Below are 17,953 nucleotides of genomic sequence, written 5' to 3' on the forward strand. Positions count from 1 at the left end.
AAAGTAGTTGTTTTTTACCAAGGTGATTGTCATGTGTCTCATGCTTTCTGGACTGCTAATTGTTTCTACAGTAATATACATGTGTTTATTTGATTTCCTGTCTGTCTTTTATTTTCCGACCATTTCCAAACATAACTAAGATCCACCAGTAGTGCATGTCTCGCTAGAGTCTGGCAGTACAAACACGCCTTTATGAATGGAGTATTTGAGGCATGAATTGAAGGTGGTTTGTACCTCACATGCAGATCATAGGCCACCATAGAGAACATTAGAGAACTTGCAAAGCCGCACATATACACATACACTTTGTGCACCTCCATGCAGTGAAGAATGCAACCAGATGATGCTGTTCTGCCATTCCACTTATTGCTACGGTGGCAGCATTGTTTGTTAAATGTGAAGTTTATTTGCATCATAGTATGCATTGAAAAGTGCACACAGACATACATAACAAAAGCACTTTTAAGCAAGAAGCATGGTGCACTTAATGACACCTTGTGACATAGTTGAGTGGCTCTAGTACTGGTACCAAAGCGTCACATTAAAGTGTTATGGCATGCAGTTTTCGAGTTACTTTCTGTTCCAACTTAAAGTTATAATTCTTCTTTCAACCTGTTAACATTCTGTTTGATTGTATCAGTATACAGCACATTCTTCTCATTTCCACCCACTTTGGTCAGTTGTTGGTCTCTTTAAAAATATGCAGTTGGTTGCATGTCCTGTGTGGTTTGAGTGCATCTGTCCTGCGCAAGAGGCAAGCAAGGAATAAAATTTATTAACTTACATATTTGAGCGTCTGATTTAGTACATATTGTTTTCATGGCTTGCAGGGCTGGCAAGAAACATTGCCTGATGGGAGCACAAGGGATCACCCTGCCACTGAGAATTTCTTTTGGGACAGGAGTGACTGCCTGATGAAAATTGGCTACAGCCATCCTACTTGCCCTGCTGTGTCCTTCCTTGTGGCATTCGTGCTGTTTGACCCAAGTGTCATCATCCATGGTAAGTTGCATGTCGAATATTGTTGAATGTTTAGTGTTGTATACAGTACACTTGTGTACTGTGCATTAGGTTCATGTTAAAGAACCTCTAATCAAAATTAATCCAAAGCCCCCCACTACGGCTTGCCTCATAATTTGCATTTGGTTTTGGCGCATAAATACCAAGAATTTCATTTCTTTTTAATAGACATTAAAGTGAAACTATAAGTTAAGTTGGACTGTTATATTGTGCTTTTGGTATAGCAAAATGTTACTCTTGCTTTAAAAGGAGTTTTGATAAGCCAGAAAAGACGCAGGAATGAAAGATGGTTAGCAATGCCACACTATAGTGCTATAGTGCTGGTGACTGCTAATGAGGCTCAAAAGCATTTTTTTTTTTGGTGGCCGATAAGATTTTTCATTTTATTGATCTATATGGTTATTGCACCACAGAGAGGCTTTGGATAGTAATGGTGTTTGACAGACAGCAGCTGCACTGTAACTAAATACTAAAACCATTAAGAGCAGTTTAAGAAAACATTCTTGTTTGCTGTTTTTTTTCTTCTTTAGGGCTGGTTGCATTTGAAAACAACACGGAAGGGTTCTCGCTTAACTTGAGGATTTCAGACTTCATCCAGAAAGCATTTCTGTCAGGTGGGTGGCTCTTCACATCTCATTCTCAATTTTGCTTTTTGCATCACGTAGCAATGACTCATGGCACGTTATGGCACATTATACCATGGCACCATGGCACATTATAGAGCAGAAAATAAAGTAGCTGCTTTTTATCAATGTTAATTAGTATAATGAAGTGTGTGCATTATTCAAAGCAAGTCAAATTGTAGTGCTGAGAAATAGGCATTCCTTTAGGAGAACTATGCATCAGTAGTTACTGTTCTGGTGGCGACTTCCAAATAATTCTGATAATCTTTGTGCTATGAGTTTAAACATTGTTACACAGCTTTTTACACTACTACTGCAGTCTTCGTTAATAGTGATTATGTTATCTTCAGCGAAGTACAGGTATCTTTAATATATTCTTTTTTGCATTGGTTCTTCTCCAGATCCAGAGCCGAACAAAGTGTACAAAAATCTGCCCACATTGTCACGAGTTGTCAAGGATTCTGTAGCACTTCCGCTTCTTGGATGGGCCCAAAGTGGTTTGTATTGTTTTTCTCAGCAGTGGTCATTGCTAAGAGGACGTTGTAGATTAGTAATAACTGGAGAAGCTATCCCTGCTCTGAGGCGCACTTTTTACCCAGAGCAGTAAAACATCCTGACCATTTTGTTTATTTTGTGCCGTTTAATATTTGAGATATGTTAGAATACTGCAGATAAGTTGAAAGCTTCTTAAGCTGGTAGCCATGGCATTGGCACCTAAAGCAACACAAAAGTGAATTTCAGTTTTGTATGTTAGAGGCTCGATTGCGCAACATTTGGACGACACACACAGAAGAGAAACGAACTGTGTGTGTCATCCAAATGTTGCGCAATTGAGCCTCTAATATGCTATACCAACGTGCCCAGTCCTCAACCTTGACAAGTTTTGTATGTACGTTGAAACCATGCCATATAATGCGCTATTGTGGCAGGGTTCAGCACTATTAATTTATTTATAAAATGCACGAAGAGATGAAACAGCTGATGACTCCATCGGCAATCGCCTTAACTGCTGCAAGCTATGACTCAATAACATACATACAGTTGGTTAATAACTCATATCTTTCTTGGCTGTGTAGAAATTGCAATCGTGCTTATGCCATAACTATATTGATGAGACTTCATAAAAAATGCAAGGGTAAGCACGTTGTCATACCAATCCTGTTAAAGGGACCTTGAACTATTTTTTATTGAAGTGGAGAAACACACTTGAAGTTAAAACGGGCTATTTCAGAAATTCTTTGCCGCAAAAAGTTCTTCAATGCATCCAGCAGAAGTGAAGTTGTTTGCAGTCAAACACCCCTTTTGCAGGGCTTCCGCTCCTTCTTGAGTGCATTGCTCTGCAAAGCCTACGGCAGAGCGGAGCATGCCCACAATGCTCCGCCTGTTGAACGTCGCCGTGCCACGCACTTAGAAATTTAATTTTCGCTGTTCATGTGGATGCCACAGCACTCAACCGCAATTTTCTTTGGCAGCATGGCCAAAGCTACATGCTCGAACGTTCAGGGCTTCTGGGCCGTGATCGGAGATCATTGTTCGAAATGCGCCTTCAGTTTGTATTCAGTTTCGCCTCGGGGTTGGCCTAGGCTGCGCCCGGCGACTGACGACTCGGCGCGGCCTAAGCAAATTGCCTGAGGCGAAACTGAACACAAACTGAATGCGTGTTTTGAACAACAATCTCCGATCGCACCTTGCTCTTGTGTTACTACAGCAAGTAGTGCCTACGTTTTGCTGGCGATTTACAGGACCAGGAAAGCCAGACATGGGCATTAGAAAGCCAAAATTAAGAACAGCAAGTAACAAAAATCCTTTTCCTTAGCAACCTTTTTATTTGTGATGAAATAAATGTTCAAATAAATGGAAATAATAATTGATACAATTTATTTTCGCTACGTAGCTTCCAGTTGCTTGCATTCATGTACTGCATGCAGAAGCGTAGTAAAAAAGAAAAATTACCAATGATTACGATACTCCCTCATGCGAAATTTGAGCACAGCTCTATACGTGTTATCAGTTGGAGATATAGTGGCTGGTGTGGACAGTCTGTCTTTTTGCGGCACATTGCAAACAGAGCGAAGAGTGATGCGACTGTCTCGCTAACCAGGAGATCACGAAAAGCAGCATGTGGGTGACGCGTGGGCACGATTCACAGCAGCAGCCACCATGTATAGACCTTCGCTCATGCAGCGCTTTGTTTTCGTATGTGGTATTGGCTGACACGCTCGCTGCATGCTATTAGTGAACAGACGGTGGCGTGCTACTCTGGCGACATGTCGTAGCGGTCGTTGCCAGAGACAGAGCTCATCTTGCGTGGCGCTATGCTTTTCTTCTCAGTATTTCGCTGTAGTACTCTCCTCCTCCACTTTCTGCCTCATGCTTTCACTGTAACCTCCTCCTCCACTTCCCTCCTTGTACTCTTTTCACTATTGCTGCCTTTCATCTCCTGCTGCGCTCCCCGTTCGCTCTTTCATCTTTCACTGTGTTTGTTCGCTTCGTTACGAGGGACACCAAGGCACACCGATACTCAATACAGAAACAGGCGCCTAAGAGCTATGCCCTAAAATGTGTGCTTCGGCTCTGTAGCTTTCACTGCGCTGCCACAGCAAGTTGTTGTCGGGTGTACTTCCAGTTTTTGCACTTACGACGTGCCAAACGTAAGCCAGTCGCATTTGTCCTCAACGAGCCACAGTGTTCTCAGCTAGTGGACTCCTTGGGGCACCCTGCGGCAGCTACAGTATCTATGCTATGTAGCAGACTGCAGCTGCATGCAACTGTAGTGCGTATGAACAGCGTTTGCTTTGTGCATGACAGGGCTTCAGTGCGTGCTTGCACTCGTATGCTCCAGTCTCGTCGTGCTATGTGGTGCAGACTGACTTTGTTCTGCACCAGCTTGACCAACGGATAGTAACTGCATCCAACTTCCGCATATTGAAGTGCTATCAATAGCTCAATACGAAGCAAAGTCTGCCAAGGTGTCTAACCAGGAGCGGCCAGGAGTGAGCGTGCGCTGGCTAGGGTGCCTGTTGTCTGACCTTATCTTTGCATGGTTCAAGGCTATTTGAGTGTTCAAATTTAGTCGAATTTAACGACACCCTATGGCTATGACAACGATAAGCAGTGCAGCCAGTGTTTAATTCCTACACGGGCTGCCATGACTGAGCGTGAGAAGATGATAGTCAACTTCTTCTAGAAGTACGTAATTATTATTGAAATTCGAAAGCAGATTTTCGCTTACATCAGCCTGCATAGGCGCTGACTAAGGGGAGGCTCCGGGGCCCGAGCCCCTTCCAATGTTTTCAAGGAGAGGGGTGAGGTGGAGGGGGGCAGAGTCCCCCCCTCCCTTAAAATGTTATTAGTATACTAGAGTTCTGTTACCCACATCATTTGCGGTGTCTTTTGAGTTGCTTCTACCTTTTCACTTAAAATTTTATTGTGGCTAAAGGCTAACTGCATCATTGTCGATGCGACGTGCACAGCTTTTAATTCATACTTTCGCTTTATTTCTGCAATCCTCACAATAAGAGGGCAAGCACATTAGAAGCACTAGCGGTGGCTGCCTCATCCTTATCTTCTCACTTCAGCATTTTTTTTTTCGCTGTGAACACCATGCAAAACACAATATATTTATATACACAGGACAAAGTTTATTGTATTTTTAAAGAGAAGGAGCTAGCCAACTAACAATAACTTCTAATGGTATGGATGGCATATGCCTAAAGAATGAATATATTACTGTATGTTCACCTCGCTTCAAGTTGCTTTTGGTGCTTTTTTTTATCCTCAAAAAAAAAAAAAACTGCAGACTTCAGTGACCCCTTTCTGCAGAGTCTTTTATCAACGGTGTGTTCTTCTCTGTCCAGTAGGGAGTGCTAAGTGCTCATGAAAAAAAAAAAAACCTCTTCTAATAATTTACAACATTTATTAGAGATGGAAACATTCCCACTTGCATGCAGAGGTCATAAATATATATTTAATTGACTCAGTAACTGGAATGAGACCAAGTCGGATTCACTTGAAATCAAAATCAGTTGCAGCAGTCATGCACAGCAATGCCTGTACTTGGAAAAAAAAAAGAAAAGAGAAAGGTGACGCTGGAAAGGTGAAGCAGTATGAGTGATAGGTTCACTTATGTTTCTCTTTAGTGTCCATTTAAGATGTTATCGCAGAAAATACAAATTGGCAGTTCTTTCTTTTTCTTTTTTTTTCAACCCATATTTTTTTGAGAAACATGTAAGTTATCATATTTACTCATGTAAGACCCTTCCTTGTGTAAGACTGGCACTCCTACTTTCGAGGAGTACACATTTTTTTAAGAAAAACACATTTCACTAACGATTGGAATTCTGCTTCGTGGCGTTCAATGTCAGTAGGTGCTGTCACTAAACATGTTAAAGTTGTTGGAACATTAACAGCATGGATGGCACCCAAAACAGCTATCTTTGTGAGTGTGATGATGAGATACTGTGGGACCTTGATCATACATGTTGAAAAAAATGCAAGAAAATACGCAATAACTGAGAAAACATACGATCTGAAGTGACAAAACATTTGGCAGACTCAACTGTAGCTGACATCTGTGTAATGTGAAGTGTTGCGTGAATCGTTACAGCGCGTTGGCCAATGCATGCCGAGCTGGTGGGGCTGAAGCAGCCCGAGACGCATTTTGTCGTTTTTGCGGCTTCCGCAAGCAAGGTTCACGCTCCTTGAATTTGGCCTGAGTCAGCAGCTTCTCCGGGTGGGGCATTTTTTGTGAGAAGTTATGACGTGCCCACTTAGTAAGACATGAGCGAAGTATGAATGACACTCACTTCTCACTGCCTGTAGCAAGGAATGGGGGCGCATTTGGGTTATTGCCTATTAAACGAGCGCATTATGGTTCCAACGGTACTATGCCACGCGCTGTGAAACATGTGAAGATGCTCATCACAATAGGGTTGGTGACAATAGCTGTGTACACAACGTGCAATGACCCGTGAAGAGAATTGCTGATACCGGAAGAGGAAATTGAGCGCATGCCAGCAGTTTTACATGACACAGGCAGGTGAGTGCTGTAAGGAAGTTGCTGTGGCAGACGCCTACTGCTCTAGATTGCACATGCCTCATGCGTTTTCTTGTTCACATGGGATCTAGCTATGATATGATTGACAAACTGAGATCATCTGATCACAGTTTGGTGATATATTCTACGTTGGCGCTGAGAGATTGTGTTTTCCAGGAACATATTGTTATGTGCCACCTGTCCTGTGGACGAAGAAGACGTTGCATAGCAGATGAGGAAGAGGACAAGCTGTGCCCCGGCCCACCATTTTGATGGGGTAGCATTAAGGAGCCCGTGTTGCAGAAAATCCGGCGTCGGCATCCCGCGTCGGCATCCAGAGGACGAGCTGTGCTCCGGCCCACCATTTTGATGGGGTAGCATTAAGGAGCCCGTGTTGCAGAAAATCCAGCGTCGGCATCTTGCATCGGCGTCCAGCATCGGGTGTCGGACCTTGTTTTGACAAAATCTTTTCGAACCACTCATACCCAGGCCATCCCTGTGACGCAAGGAAGTTACTGAACGAATTGAATTTTTCAAGCTAAAATCAAGCAAAATCGTGAATTACGACATGCACACTACCTACAGACATGATAGCCCTCGGATTGTAATTTGACTATATGAGAAAACATAATTCTGTAATGCGAAAACTCAAATAAACCCCTTTTTCAGCATTTCCACAATTCACAGACCGACCACGGCGTTCGCCATTTGCACACTCCGGCACGTGGGTGTCTCGGGGGCCACGGAGCGGCGTGCCCGGTTTCTTGCAATACCTCCAGCTGGTGCTCGCCTCTGTCGCGTCACAGTCCATGCAAGAGGCCGTGTTTCTACCACAGAGCCCACCTACATGCATAGCGTTTGTGGCCAGCATTTCCCGGTAAACATTACGTTTACATACGCTCCAGTTGCTGGGCAGTGTGAGAAGCAGTCGGGGATCTTTGAATGCTCTCGTGTCCTACTCTTAAAGGCGAAGCTTAAGCGTCATCCAAATATTTTTTTGTTGTTGTGGTGCCACACCCTGCTGCTGTGTAAATATGGCACATAAACCCCTTTTTGACATCTCCCCATAACATCTTTGATGGAGGTGTGGGGTATATCCGAAGGACATTATGGAGCTTTGCAGCAGACATCTTTTGGGTCATGCGACCATGTCGATTGAGCGGCCTACTGGCTCAACCTTGGCTACCACAACATCGGTTGTCCTGGACCAGCTCTGAGACCCTGGTGCCTTCTCACGTACTGACCCTGTGGATGTCGAAGACTGGTTAACCAAATATGAGCGAGCCAGCAAAAACAACCGGTGGAACCCAGTCATCATGCTGGCTAATGTTATTTACTACCTCAAGGGAATGGCGTTTGTTTGCTTCCGAACATGTGAGGAGGAACTGACTAGTTGGGACACCTGCAAGCAAAAACTACTGGAGCTCTTCAGGAAGTCAGACAGGTGCCAGCGAGCCGCAAGAAAGAACTTCGGTGCTGGACTCAAACGTCAACTGAACCATATGTTCTGTACATTAAGGACGTTAAATCTGTGTCGGTGGGTTGACGAGAAAATGCCTGAAGCTGACAAAGTCAGCCAGATACTTAAAGGCATTGCCGATGCCGCTTTTAATTTACTGATATGTAAGGACTGCTCGACTGTCAACGAAAACATAAAAGAGTGCGATGCTTTGAGGAAGTTGCACACCAATTCGTGCGGCTCCCTATCCCTGTTGTTACCTCAACATGTTAGGCAGTCCAACTGCCTGGTATCGAAAGCTTGCTGCATCTTGTGTGGCGTGAGATTGAGGCTGCATCTCCATCTGTTCTTCAGTCCCGTTCTTGTGATGAGCCCCACCAGGCAGTATCATTGATCCAAGCTGTCGTGGGCGAAGAGTTTGCAAATGCAGGCATTCATCCCATAAGTTGCCCTGCGGTCAGCAATTTCTTTCGACTGCCCTGCCCACAATCAACCTATCCCGGATATTGTAATCCAAACCAGTGGCACTCGCATGACGACAGGCCACTATGCTTCACCTGCAATAGGATAGGCCATATTTCCCGCCATTGTCACTATCGCCAGCCGTTGTCACCTCGTCCCATGTACACTTTCCACCCAGAAGACAGTCGGCCCTCTTTTCGTGCTTGCAATGACCCATCGCACCCTGATGCTCCTGCCCCGACTCCACACTATGACTGCTTGCCACCCCCCCAGAACCGACATCACTCTCCGCTGCCCCGTTCGTCGTCCATCTTCGGAAAACTGACCAGTGCAGCTCCCAGAGGTCATGTGGCATTGGGCAACCGACCCGAAAATCCTCTGTTAATCCTGGCTACCCAACAAAACCTTTTGGGTAGAAGTAGACGGTACGCCTGTTTCAGCATTCATAGACACTGAGGTGCAGCTATCTGTCATGAGTTGTCTCCTTTCTTGTCATCTCTGCAAAGTTCTTACAGCCACTACGTCGCCTGTTGTTTGTGTTGCCAACAACAGTACACCTTCCATCGTTGGCATGTGCACTGCGTGTGTGAGCTTCGCTGGCCACCAAACCTCAATTCTATTTGCTGTTCTGCAACAGTGTTCCCATGACGTCATCCTCGGCCATGACTTCCTGAGCACCCATTCTGCTCTCATCGACTGCTCATCTGGCCTGCGACCAGCTACCTCGACGTATGTCACGTTGGCCTCAGAGCCCCCTTTTTGTGATGATGACTATGTAATCTCTTCTCTCTATGCTCCTTTGATGTGGTGTGTTGCGCTCCCTCACTCTGTTGTGACTGTTGCGGAGAACCGGGCGTGTTTACCTGTTCTCAGTTTTGGACACACCCCACAATTTCTTCCCAAAGGCATCACGTTCGGCAGCATATCACCTTTAGACGCACGCGACCCTCTGGCCCTGACTATCAATGCTCCACAGTCGTCACCTGCAAGCCCAGACACGAGTACTACGCTTGAGAACCCTCTTGATGGTATGATTGCCCCTGACCTGCCCCCTTCTCAGTCCAAAGGTCTTCACAGCTTGTTAGCATCTTACCGTTATGTTTTTTATTTTTCTTCGCCCCCTCTTGGCCAGACATCACTTGTAACCCATCGCATGGATACTGGGGATGCTAGACCCATCTGTAGGCACCCCTACCAAGTGTCTCCATCTGAACGCCGTGTCATTCAAACAGAAGTTGAGAAAATGCTGTCTAAGGACATCATTGAACCATCTGTGAGTTCTTGGGCATCCCCTGTGGTGCTTGTCAGAAAAAAAAAGACAACACCTGGCAGTTATGTATCGACTATCTGCACTTGGACTAGATTACAGAAAAGGATGTCTACACTTTGCTGCAAATAGACACTGCCCTTGACTCTGCATGGTGCAAGGTACTTTTCTTCCATAGATCTTCGGTCCGGCTATTGGCATATTGCCGTTGACGATCAGGATTGTGAAAAGACTACCTTTGTTATGCCCGATGGGCTCTACCAGATTACAGTCATGCCCTTTGGGTTGTGTAACGCCTAGTGACATTTGAACAAGTGATGGACTCCCTCCTTCATGGGTTCAAGTGGTCTACTCGCTTATGTTACCTTGACGTCGCCATTGCTATTTCGCCTGCATTCCCCAGTCATCTACAACTACTATCAGCTATTTTGCAACTATTTCACAATGCCTGGCTTCAACTCAACTCCAAATGCCATTTTGGACGCTGAGAGATCACCTTACTTGGCCATCTTGTTGATGCAGCCGGTATCTGACATGACCCTGCCAGAGTACGCGCTGTTATCAACTTTCCAACGTCCCATTCTTCGCAAGATGTCAGCTTATATTTTAGCCTCTGCTCTTACTTTCGTCGCTTTGTGAAATAATTTGCATAGATAGCACGGCCTTTTACATGCCTGCTCAAGAAAAATGTTCCCTTTACCTGGGGTCCTGCCCAAGCGCCTGCCTTTTTGCAGCTCATCGCACTGCTCACTATGCCACCTGTGCTGGCTCACCTTGACTATTCTGCTCCCACAAAAGTCCATGCAGACGCTAGTGGCCATGGCATCGGTGCTGTTCTGGCTCAATGTCAACATGGCCCGGACTGTGTCATTGTGTATGCCAGCCGCCTCCTTTCTGCCACTGAGCAGAATTATTCGATTACAGAGAGAGAGTGCCTTGCTCTTGTTTGGGCCATTTAAAAATTTCACCCTTACTTGTATGGAGGGTCATTTGCTGTTGTCACTGACCATCTCGCTCTCTGCTGGCTGTCTTCACTGAAAGGTCCCGCGGGTCACCTTGGACGCTGGGCCTTATGGCTTCAAGAGTACTCATATACAGTCATCTACAAGTCTGGCCGTTTGCATCGGGATGCCAACTGCCTTCCCTGATACTCCGTCGACAAGATGGAACCTGCACCAAGTGACTACAGTCCTTGTGTGCTTGCCACCTCCGAACTCTTCAACATTACTGCTGAAGAACACCATGATCCGGTCCAATGCAAGATTATCGACCGTCTCAGCTCCCAGGCTCCTGATGCCTCTCGCCGCCTCTTTGTGCTACTTGATGACACTTTGCATAGTCGCAGTTTGCTTTCTGATTGTCCTGACCTCTTGTGATTCCGGCACACCTCCGCTAGACTGTTCTGGCCTAGCTTATAATGCGCCAACAGCGGGGCACCTCGGCGTTTCGTGCACATACGATTGCGCATGGCGTCGGTTCTACAGGCCAGGCATGCCTGGCTCGGTGTGTCATTACGTGGCCTCTTGTGACCTTCGTCAGCGCCAGAAAAAGCCGCTAGTCCCGCCTGCTGGCCATGTTCAGCCTCTCGACATTCCATATGAGCCATTTCATTGCGTCGGCCTCAACTTACTTGGCCTGTTTCCTCTGTCTTTCTCGAGAAACAGATGGGTTGCTGTTGCTGCAGACTGTGTGACGTGATTCGCGATCACCTGCGCTCTTCTGACCAGCTGCGCGACTGACGTTGCAGACTTCTTACTCCATGACGTTATTTTCTAGCATGGGGTACCTTGGCAACTCCTAACCGACCGGGGCAGACAGTTTCTTTCGAAGGTGATCGAGGACAATCTACGATTCTGCTCGACGCAACACAAACTGACCACAACCTACCATCCACAGATGAAGGGCTTGATGGACCAACTGAACCGAACAATTACTGGCATGTTGGCAATGTATGTGTCCACCGACCACCAGGACTGGGACACTGCATGGCCTTTTGTGATCTTCGCGTGTAACACATCAAGATATGAGACCACTGGTTATTTGCCTTTCTTTCTCTTATTCGGCCAAAATCCTATGTAGCCCATGGACACGCTGGTGCCTTCTTCCACGCGTCCCCCTACTGAGTATGCATGAGAGGCCATTGCCCGTGCTGATCATGCACATCAAGTTGCGCACACTCTATTCAGCACGTCGCAAATCCAACAGCACTCGCGATACAGTAGCCATCACAGGACTACCCACTTTGCCCCTGGGTCCCTTGTCCTTCTCTGGTCCCCAGTGTGCAGTGTCGAGCTTTCTGAAAAGCTGCTGCTCTTTTACACCAGCCCATATCAAGTGTGCCGCCAAGTGACCAACGTAGCGTACGAAATCACTCCATTGTCTTCATCCCAATCAGCTCTTCCTTGCACTAGCATTGTGCACGTCGTCTGCCTGAAGCCATATCATGCCCTAGACACAGATTAACCCTGTGTGTGCAGTGAACCTTTTCCGTGCTGTCGTATTTCGACGAGAGGACGAGGTATGCCCTGGCCTGCCATTTTTATTGTTGTGGTGCCACTCGCTGCCACTGTGTAAATATTGTACATAAACCCTTTTGAACATCTCGCTGTAACAATATTAACTGGCAAAAAAAGGCACAACTGTGTTATGTGATTTTTTTTGTGAACGCGACAGCCATCGCCTCGCTTGTCGCGCTGTCACTGTCGCGTGCAATATCACTTGTAAGGGGTTTATACTTTACTCCCTACATGTACGAGCCGATTGCGAAGAGCTGGCCTCTCCAAGAAGCAAAAAATGCTGCTGCAAGCACTGCTTTCCACGCGAACGAAGGCGAAGTGTTAGCATCTCCTTGTGTTGGAAATGTTCTTTGGCGAGTATGTTTTTTGGTAAGCTGCACTCAGCAATCCAGTGAGTACGTTTCCGGGCAAACAACTGTAGTGTTATGTTCTTGCATGCCTGCATGTTCTCGTAGAACGTAAGTGGTGATGCGATCTTTGGCATTTGTGCACTGCCCCAAAGCTGTCTGCAATCTACACAGACGGTTTAAACGCAATAAAAATTTACCGGCTGTTGTAGCACGTGTAGTATAGAACCTTCATCAGCACGCCATCTGCACGCTACTCGTAACCGGCGAATTCCGTCGGCTATGTGAGATGGTCGGTTTCTCTATGCGCGCGAGAGAAGGGGGAGCGCAGCGTCCTGGCATGAGCCGGCTTTCCAACACATGCAAACTTTACACTTGCACTGCGTTATGGTAACTGCATGCAGGCCGTTTCACAACACACGTGCGAATAGAAAATTTGCGGCGCTTGGCGACGAAACCTGCGTCAAGAGTGGGACACAAACATGCACCTTCCGTTCAGTGTGCTAACACGAAGGAGAACCCAAAGCACGCATTATTGATAAACTCTGGTAGTAATCGTCGTCACGGAACTGGTTAGAGCACAGCATTGTTGTTCTTGAGAGCTTGAAGTTCTTTCGCTTCACAGCAGCCTCCCACTTAGCTGAAAGCTTCTTGTCTTGCGGGAACTAATGGAACATCGGAAAATCGTTGCGGCCCCTGGTGTTCGTGCAACCGTAGGGTGCATAGAACGCCGGTATGGTTGGCTTACAAGTTCAATTGGTGCTGCGCACGTCAACTACCACTCTACATACACACAAACAAGGAAATGTAGGGTCGAGCGAAGCAGATTAGGACGGCACGCACGCAGAAATAAGCACGGTCAGGCACGGTCGCGGAGACTGTGAAGGAACAGAACACCAGTGCTGACGCCACTACACCATGGTTTACACTCTCCGCTCGCATCGTCAGCGTCAGCAGCAGTGCGCGGCGCTCGACGGGGGGGTGGAGCTACAGCGCAATTTTAACCGATGATTACGTCGCTCCTAAGTGAAAAATCCCCCCCCAAATTTTACCTGCATGGTTTATAAGGTTCCCGCATCCGTATATGGGCGTCTTATTGAATTCGACATCTCTTCAGCTTCCCTTTAATCACGAACATTGGTGCCAGGAAATCAGTAAATGGGATCGTACCATCTACTGTAGTGAGCCCTGGTGACAGTGGGATCGAGAGACATTGATAGTGAGAGTAGCGAAGAATAAAGCGAAACTTGAACAGTAGTGTTGAATCTTAAATGAATGTGCGCATAGTGTGTAGCGAGTGTTTTGCATTATACTGTGCGCATCATTCGCAACATGCTCCCAGTTTTAGCGGGTAGTCGTTTTCTACCTAACAGAAGTGGTAGGCGACACCTAATCTTTGAGTTAGGTGTCTATTAGTACCACTTGCACCTTGACGTTGGTGTTCTTTAGGTTAAGCGGGTGAACGTCTTTCCCCTGGCATAATATATGGTCGAGGAGGAATTGCAGCATGTGCCACCTGGCGAGGCGTTGCCCCCTAGCAAGCGGCGCACAAAGCGCACCTTACGTGTCCTCTCCAGTGCTGACGTCAGAGCATGTAATAAGTGCGAGTGCAGCTGTTGCGAGCAAGCAAGTGAGCAGGTGCGCGCTGGGAGAGGAGAAGCAAGAGAGGAGGGAGTGATGTCACATCTACTCTGCTAGGCAGATGTTTAGTCTATTCCAGGCAACTGTTTTCCATTAATTAGCCCGTTAAATATCATGCCACCTTCTTGTGTGTGACGTCATTACTTCCGCTTTCTACTTCAGGGTTTCCAAAAAATTTCGCCAAAGTCATGGTCACGTGGCGGGTCTCTAAAGTCTGTGATTCTGTGCTTCAGTGTGTGCAATCTGTGATTTCTCATTATGATTAATTCTAATTATTCTAGACAATTCAGTAACTCAACTTGTAACTAAACTTATGCTATGATGTCATATTTATAACGAAACCCATGAATTTTGTACTGTACTATGTTTTTTTCTATTTTATTTTTTCTGATTCATTTTGAATTTCGTCCCTGTTCGTCTCTGGAGGTGAACCAGAAGTGCTGCACAAGAAACAATAGTGTCACTCGATGCTGTCACTCGATACAACGCCAGCATGGCAACTGTGCCAACCGCACTGTACTACTGTCCCGCAAAAAACACCAATACAGTAACTGAACCCATTGCAGTATCCGTCACCATCTGCCGGTGATTCCTAGAAATGTCCATCAGTTTTAGAACACCACAGCAAACGCTGCCACCAGCATGCTGGCTCAGTGCAAACACGCTCTACGCACACCACAATCACAACAATCATACCCCCTACTTTTGTAAGAGCCACGTCCTGTCAAGATTCGGAATATATATATATATATATATATGGGTCTTACATGAATAACTATGATAAATTAGCATAAAACCTACAGTGCAGGGAGTCTGGATTCCAATTTCTTGAAGTAAGGTATTACATTGTTCTTAGTAGCAGTCAAGGGAACCGATTGAAGTGATTTGCAAAAAATGCAGTTGCTGTTCCCAATAATTGTTGATATGAGTGGCCAAGAATTCGAGGATTTTCTTCAACATTGTTCATGCTTTTAGGAAATTCCTGCATTTTGCATATAGTGAATACCTGGAAAGTAATCTGCATAATTTTTATTGTGTGCAGTCACAAATGTTGCTCCCACTTTTGGATTCATGACCTTGAGCTCTGAAATCCAGGTACGTGGCAGTTATTTTTAAGCCTCTTGATGTGTGCTTTTTATGATGCCATTGTATTGCTAGACTTTCTTGGCATCACCTTGATTGAATGTGCTCTGTTCTGCTCATTAGCTCCTTATTCTGGGTTACCTGAATGTGCGAGACCTGCTCGCTGCATCTAGAGTCAACACAGATTTATTTGAATTGGCTTCTCATCCTGTGCTTTGGCGGAAGCTATTTTTGAAGAACTTTCCTTCTGGTATGCTTTTTTTAAAATAAAGACAACTTTACTGTCTTTAATATTTCTGGCAGCGTTGCTTAAGGCTGGTACTTGTCTTCATTTACAGTGGAAGTGTCACCAACTGACAATGTTTCTGACTGGAGAGAGGTATGTTGGCAAGTAAAATAGTTACATTAAATGTGAAATAATCGTAACGAGAATGTGGTTTATGCAAGATACCAAGAAGTGCACTTTCCTGCATGTTGCAGTTGATGGTGTTGAATTTAAGTTTTTTGTGCTTGGACAAAGCAAGAAAGAGTGCTTTAGCCTCATTTTATATTGAGGTGCGAAGATTACAATTTTGGTTTTCTTGAACAAGATGTGTGCATAAGCTCACTTGAAGAATTTTGCATGAGGTTCTATTCTGCATAGGAACTTCGAATGCTCGTAATTTATGAAGGTCCCTGAAGGAATTAAGACTTGAAGTTGCATGTGGTTAATTCTTCTAGCGTTTTTTGCAGCTTTTTCTTTGAGCTTGTATTTATTTCTTAGTATTAAGCACACAGCAAGAACCTGTGTTCAGGAATGTGCATATTAACTTATGAGTTTTCATACTCATTATTGCCCTGGTGGTTAATCAGGAATCTCGCAACTCAAGGAGGCCAGCATTCCACTTCGCTTAAAATCTGTGGTTAACTGACTCGGGCATTGAGGTGCATGCATGAGGTTTTGTTGCTACACAGGTTCCTTTCAATAAATGATGAATTCAGCCTAGGCACAAGTGTACATTTTTGTTAATGGGAACCTGGTAAAGGTGTGTAGGCTTAGGCAAATTATTAATCTGTTGTATCAAAACAATGTAGAAAAAGATGCATGGAACAGTAGTGCTTTGTCCCTGCCATTCTTTTGTCCAGACCTCTCTTTCTCAGCGGCTCTACTATAAATTAAGGCATGTTGCAACTGTTGTGAATGTGTTCAGATATTTAGTTGAGGGCAATTACATGAGCACTTAGCCTTGGCTGTATATATACTTGCAGATATCATTAGCAGTTGTCTTAGTTTGTTGTTGTGTTGCACTTGTGACTAGAGAATAGTGAATAATCAGTGCTGTTTTTGTGAGCTGTGCACATACCTGCCTGCTGCAGAGATACAAGCGGGAGTACTTGTTGCGCAAGGAGCAGCAGGAACATGCTCTGCGGATACTGCCACGCATGCAGGTGCGCCTAGTAATGCCCAACCCCCTTCGAAACACTCACCGTCCCTTTCTGCTGCCCCCAGTGCCCCAGATTAGTGACGACGACTTCGACTTCGACATGTTCATGCGTAAGTCTCTTTGCTGCTTCTTCTTCTCTTCTCGTGGACCTAATTAAAGCAAAGTTTGTGAGGATCTTATTCAGTCATCCAGAAAGAGAGCAGTGGTGTGCATCTGTGATTACTGTTCTGATAATATGTTGAGGTGGACAGTGGTTATGTACTCTTGAGAACAGTGCCTTTTTTCTTCTGTTTGAGGTTCTTATTCTTTTAATTTATTTTTTGTTACACTTCTGTCTTCCGCCTAATTATTCAGGTGAAAGCCTTAAGTGTCTCATGGGTAGAAAAATACATCCGGTGTTAAAAAAAAATTTGCCGTCCAGCTTTATGGCACCAAAATTCAGTTGCACCGAAATTGATGGTGCCACCCACGACCATTGGGTGTACTTGAACCCACGACCTTTGGTGGTAATTAAGGCAAAGTTAATTAAAGCACTCAAACCCTCGACCTTTGGTGGGACCAAAATTCAGTGGCACCAAAATTGATGGCAGCACCATTGATCGTCAAGCCCACGACTATTAGTTGTAGTTGAACCCATGACCTTTGGTGTTAATTAAGCCAAAGTTAATTGCAGAAGACAAATGCAGGTGGAAGTACATATGTAGAAGACAGAGATAATGTTCAATAGCCTGGCAAGGGAACAAGAGTTCAGGATCGCCAGTCAGCCTCTAGAGTCTGTAAAGGAGTACATTTATCTAAGTCAATTACTCACAGAGGACCCTGATCATGAGAAGGAAATTTACAGAAAAATAAAAATCGATTGGAGTGCATACGGCAGGCATTGCCAGATACTGACTGGGAGCTTGCCACTATCATTGAAAAGAAAGGTGTACAATCAGTGCATTCTACTGGTGCTAACATATGGGGCAGAAACTTGGAGGTTGACAAAGAAACTCGAGAACAAGTTAAGGACCGCGCAAAAAGCGATGGAATGAAAAATGTTAGGCGTAATGTTAAGAGACAGGAAGAGAGTGGTG

At 45.3% G+C, this 17,953-nt stretch overlaps 1 protein-coding gene across 2 annotated transcripts in view; it reads left to right on the forward strand.

Annotated features, from left to right (window-relative positions):
* LOC135920807 (F-box only protein 7-like) overlaps positions 1 to 17,953 on the forward strand; it is a 56,697-nt gene that overhangs the window by 16,673 nt on the left and 22,071 nt on the right. For both annotated transcript variants that reach the window (XM_065455074.1, XM_065455075.1), the window contains 7 exons: positions 831 to 1,002; positions 1,551 to 1,634; positions 2,045 to 2,140; positions 15,413 to 15,465; positions 15,577 to 15,703; positions 15,792 to 15,832; positions 16,810 to 16,987. In XM_065455074.1, coding sequence (XP_065311146.1) covers positions 831 to 1,002; positions 1,551 to 1,634; positions 2,045 to 2,140; positions 15,413 to 15,465; positions 15,577 to 15,703; positions 15,792 to 15,832; positions 16,810 to 16,987 — 751 coding nt within the window. The remainder of the gene's footprint in view (positions 1 to 830; positions 1,003 to 1,550; positions 1,635 to 2,044; positions 2,141 to 15,412; positions 15,466 to 15,576; positions 15,704 to 15,791; positions 15,833 to 16,809; positions 16,988 to 17,953) is intronic.

This window comes from Dermacentor albipictus, chromosome 1, assembly GCF_038994185.2.
Source record: "Dermacentor albipictus isolate Rhodes 1998 colony chromosome 1, USDA_Dalb.pri_finalv2, whole genome shotgun sequence".
NCBI lineage: Eukaryota > Metazoa > Arthropoda > Arachnida > Ixodida > Ixodidae > Dermacentor > Dermacentor albipictus.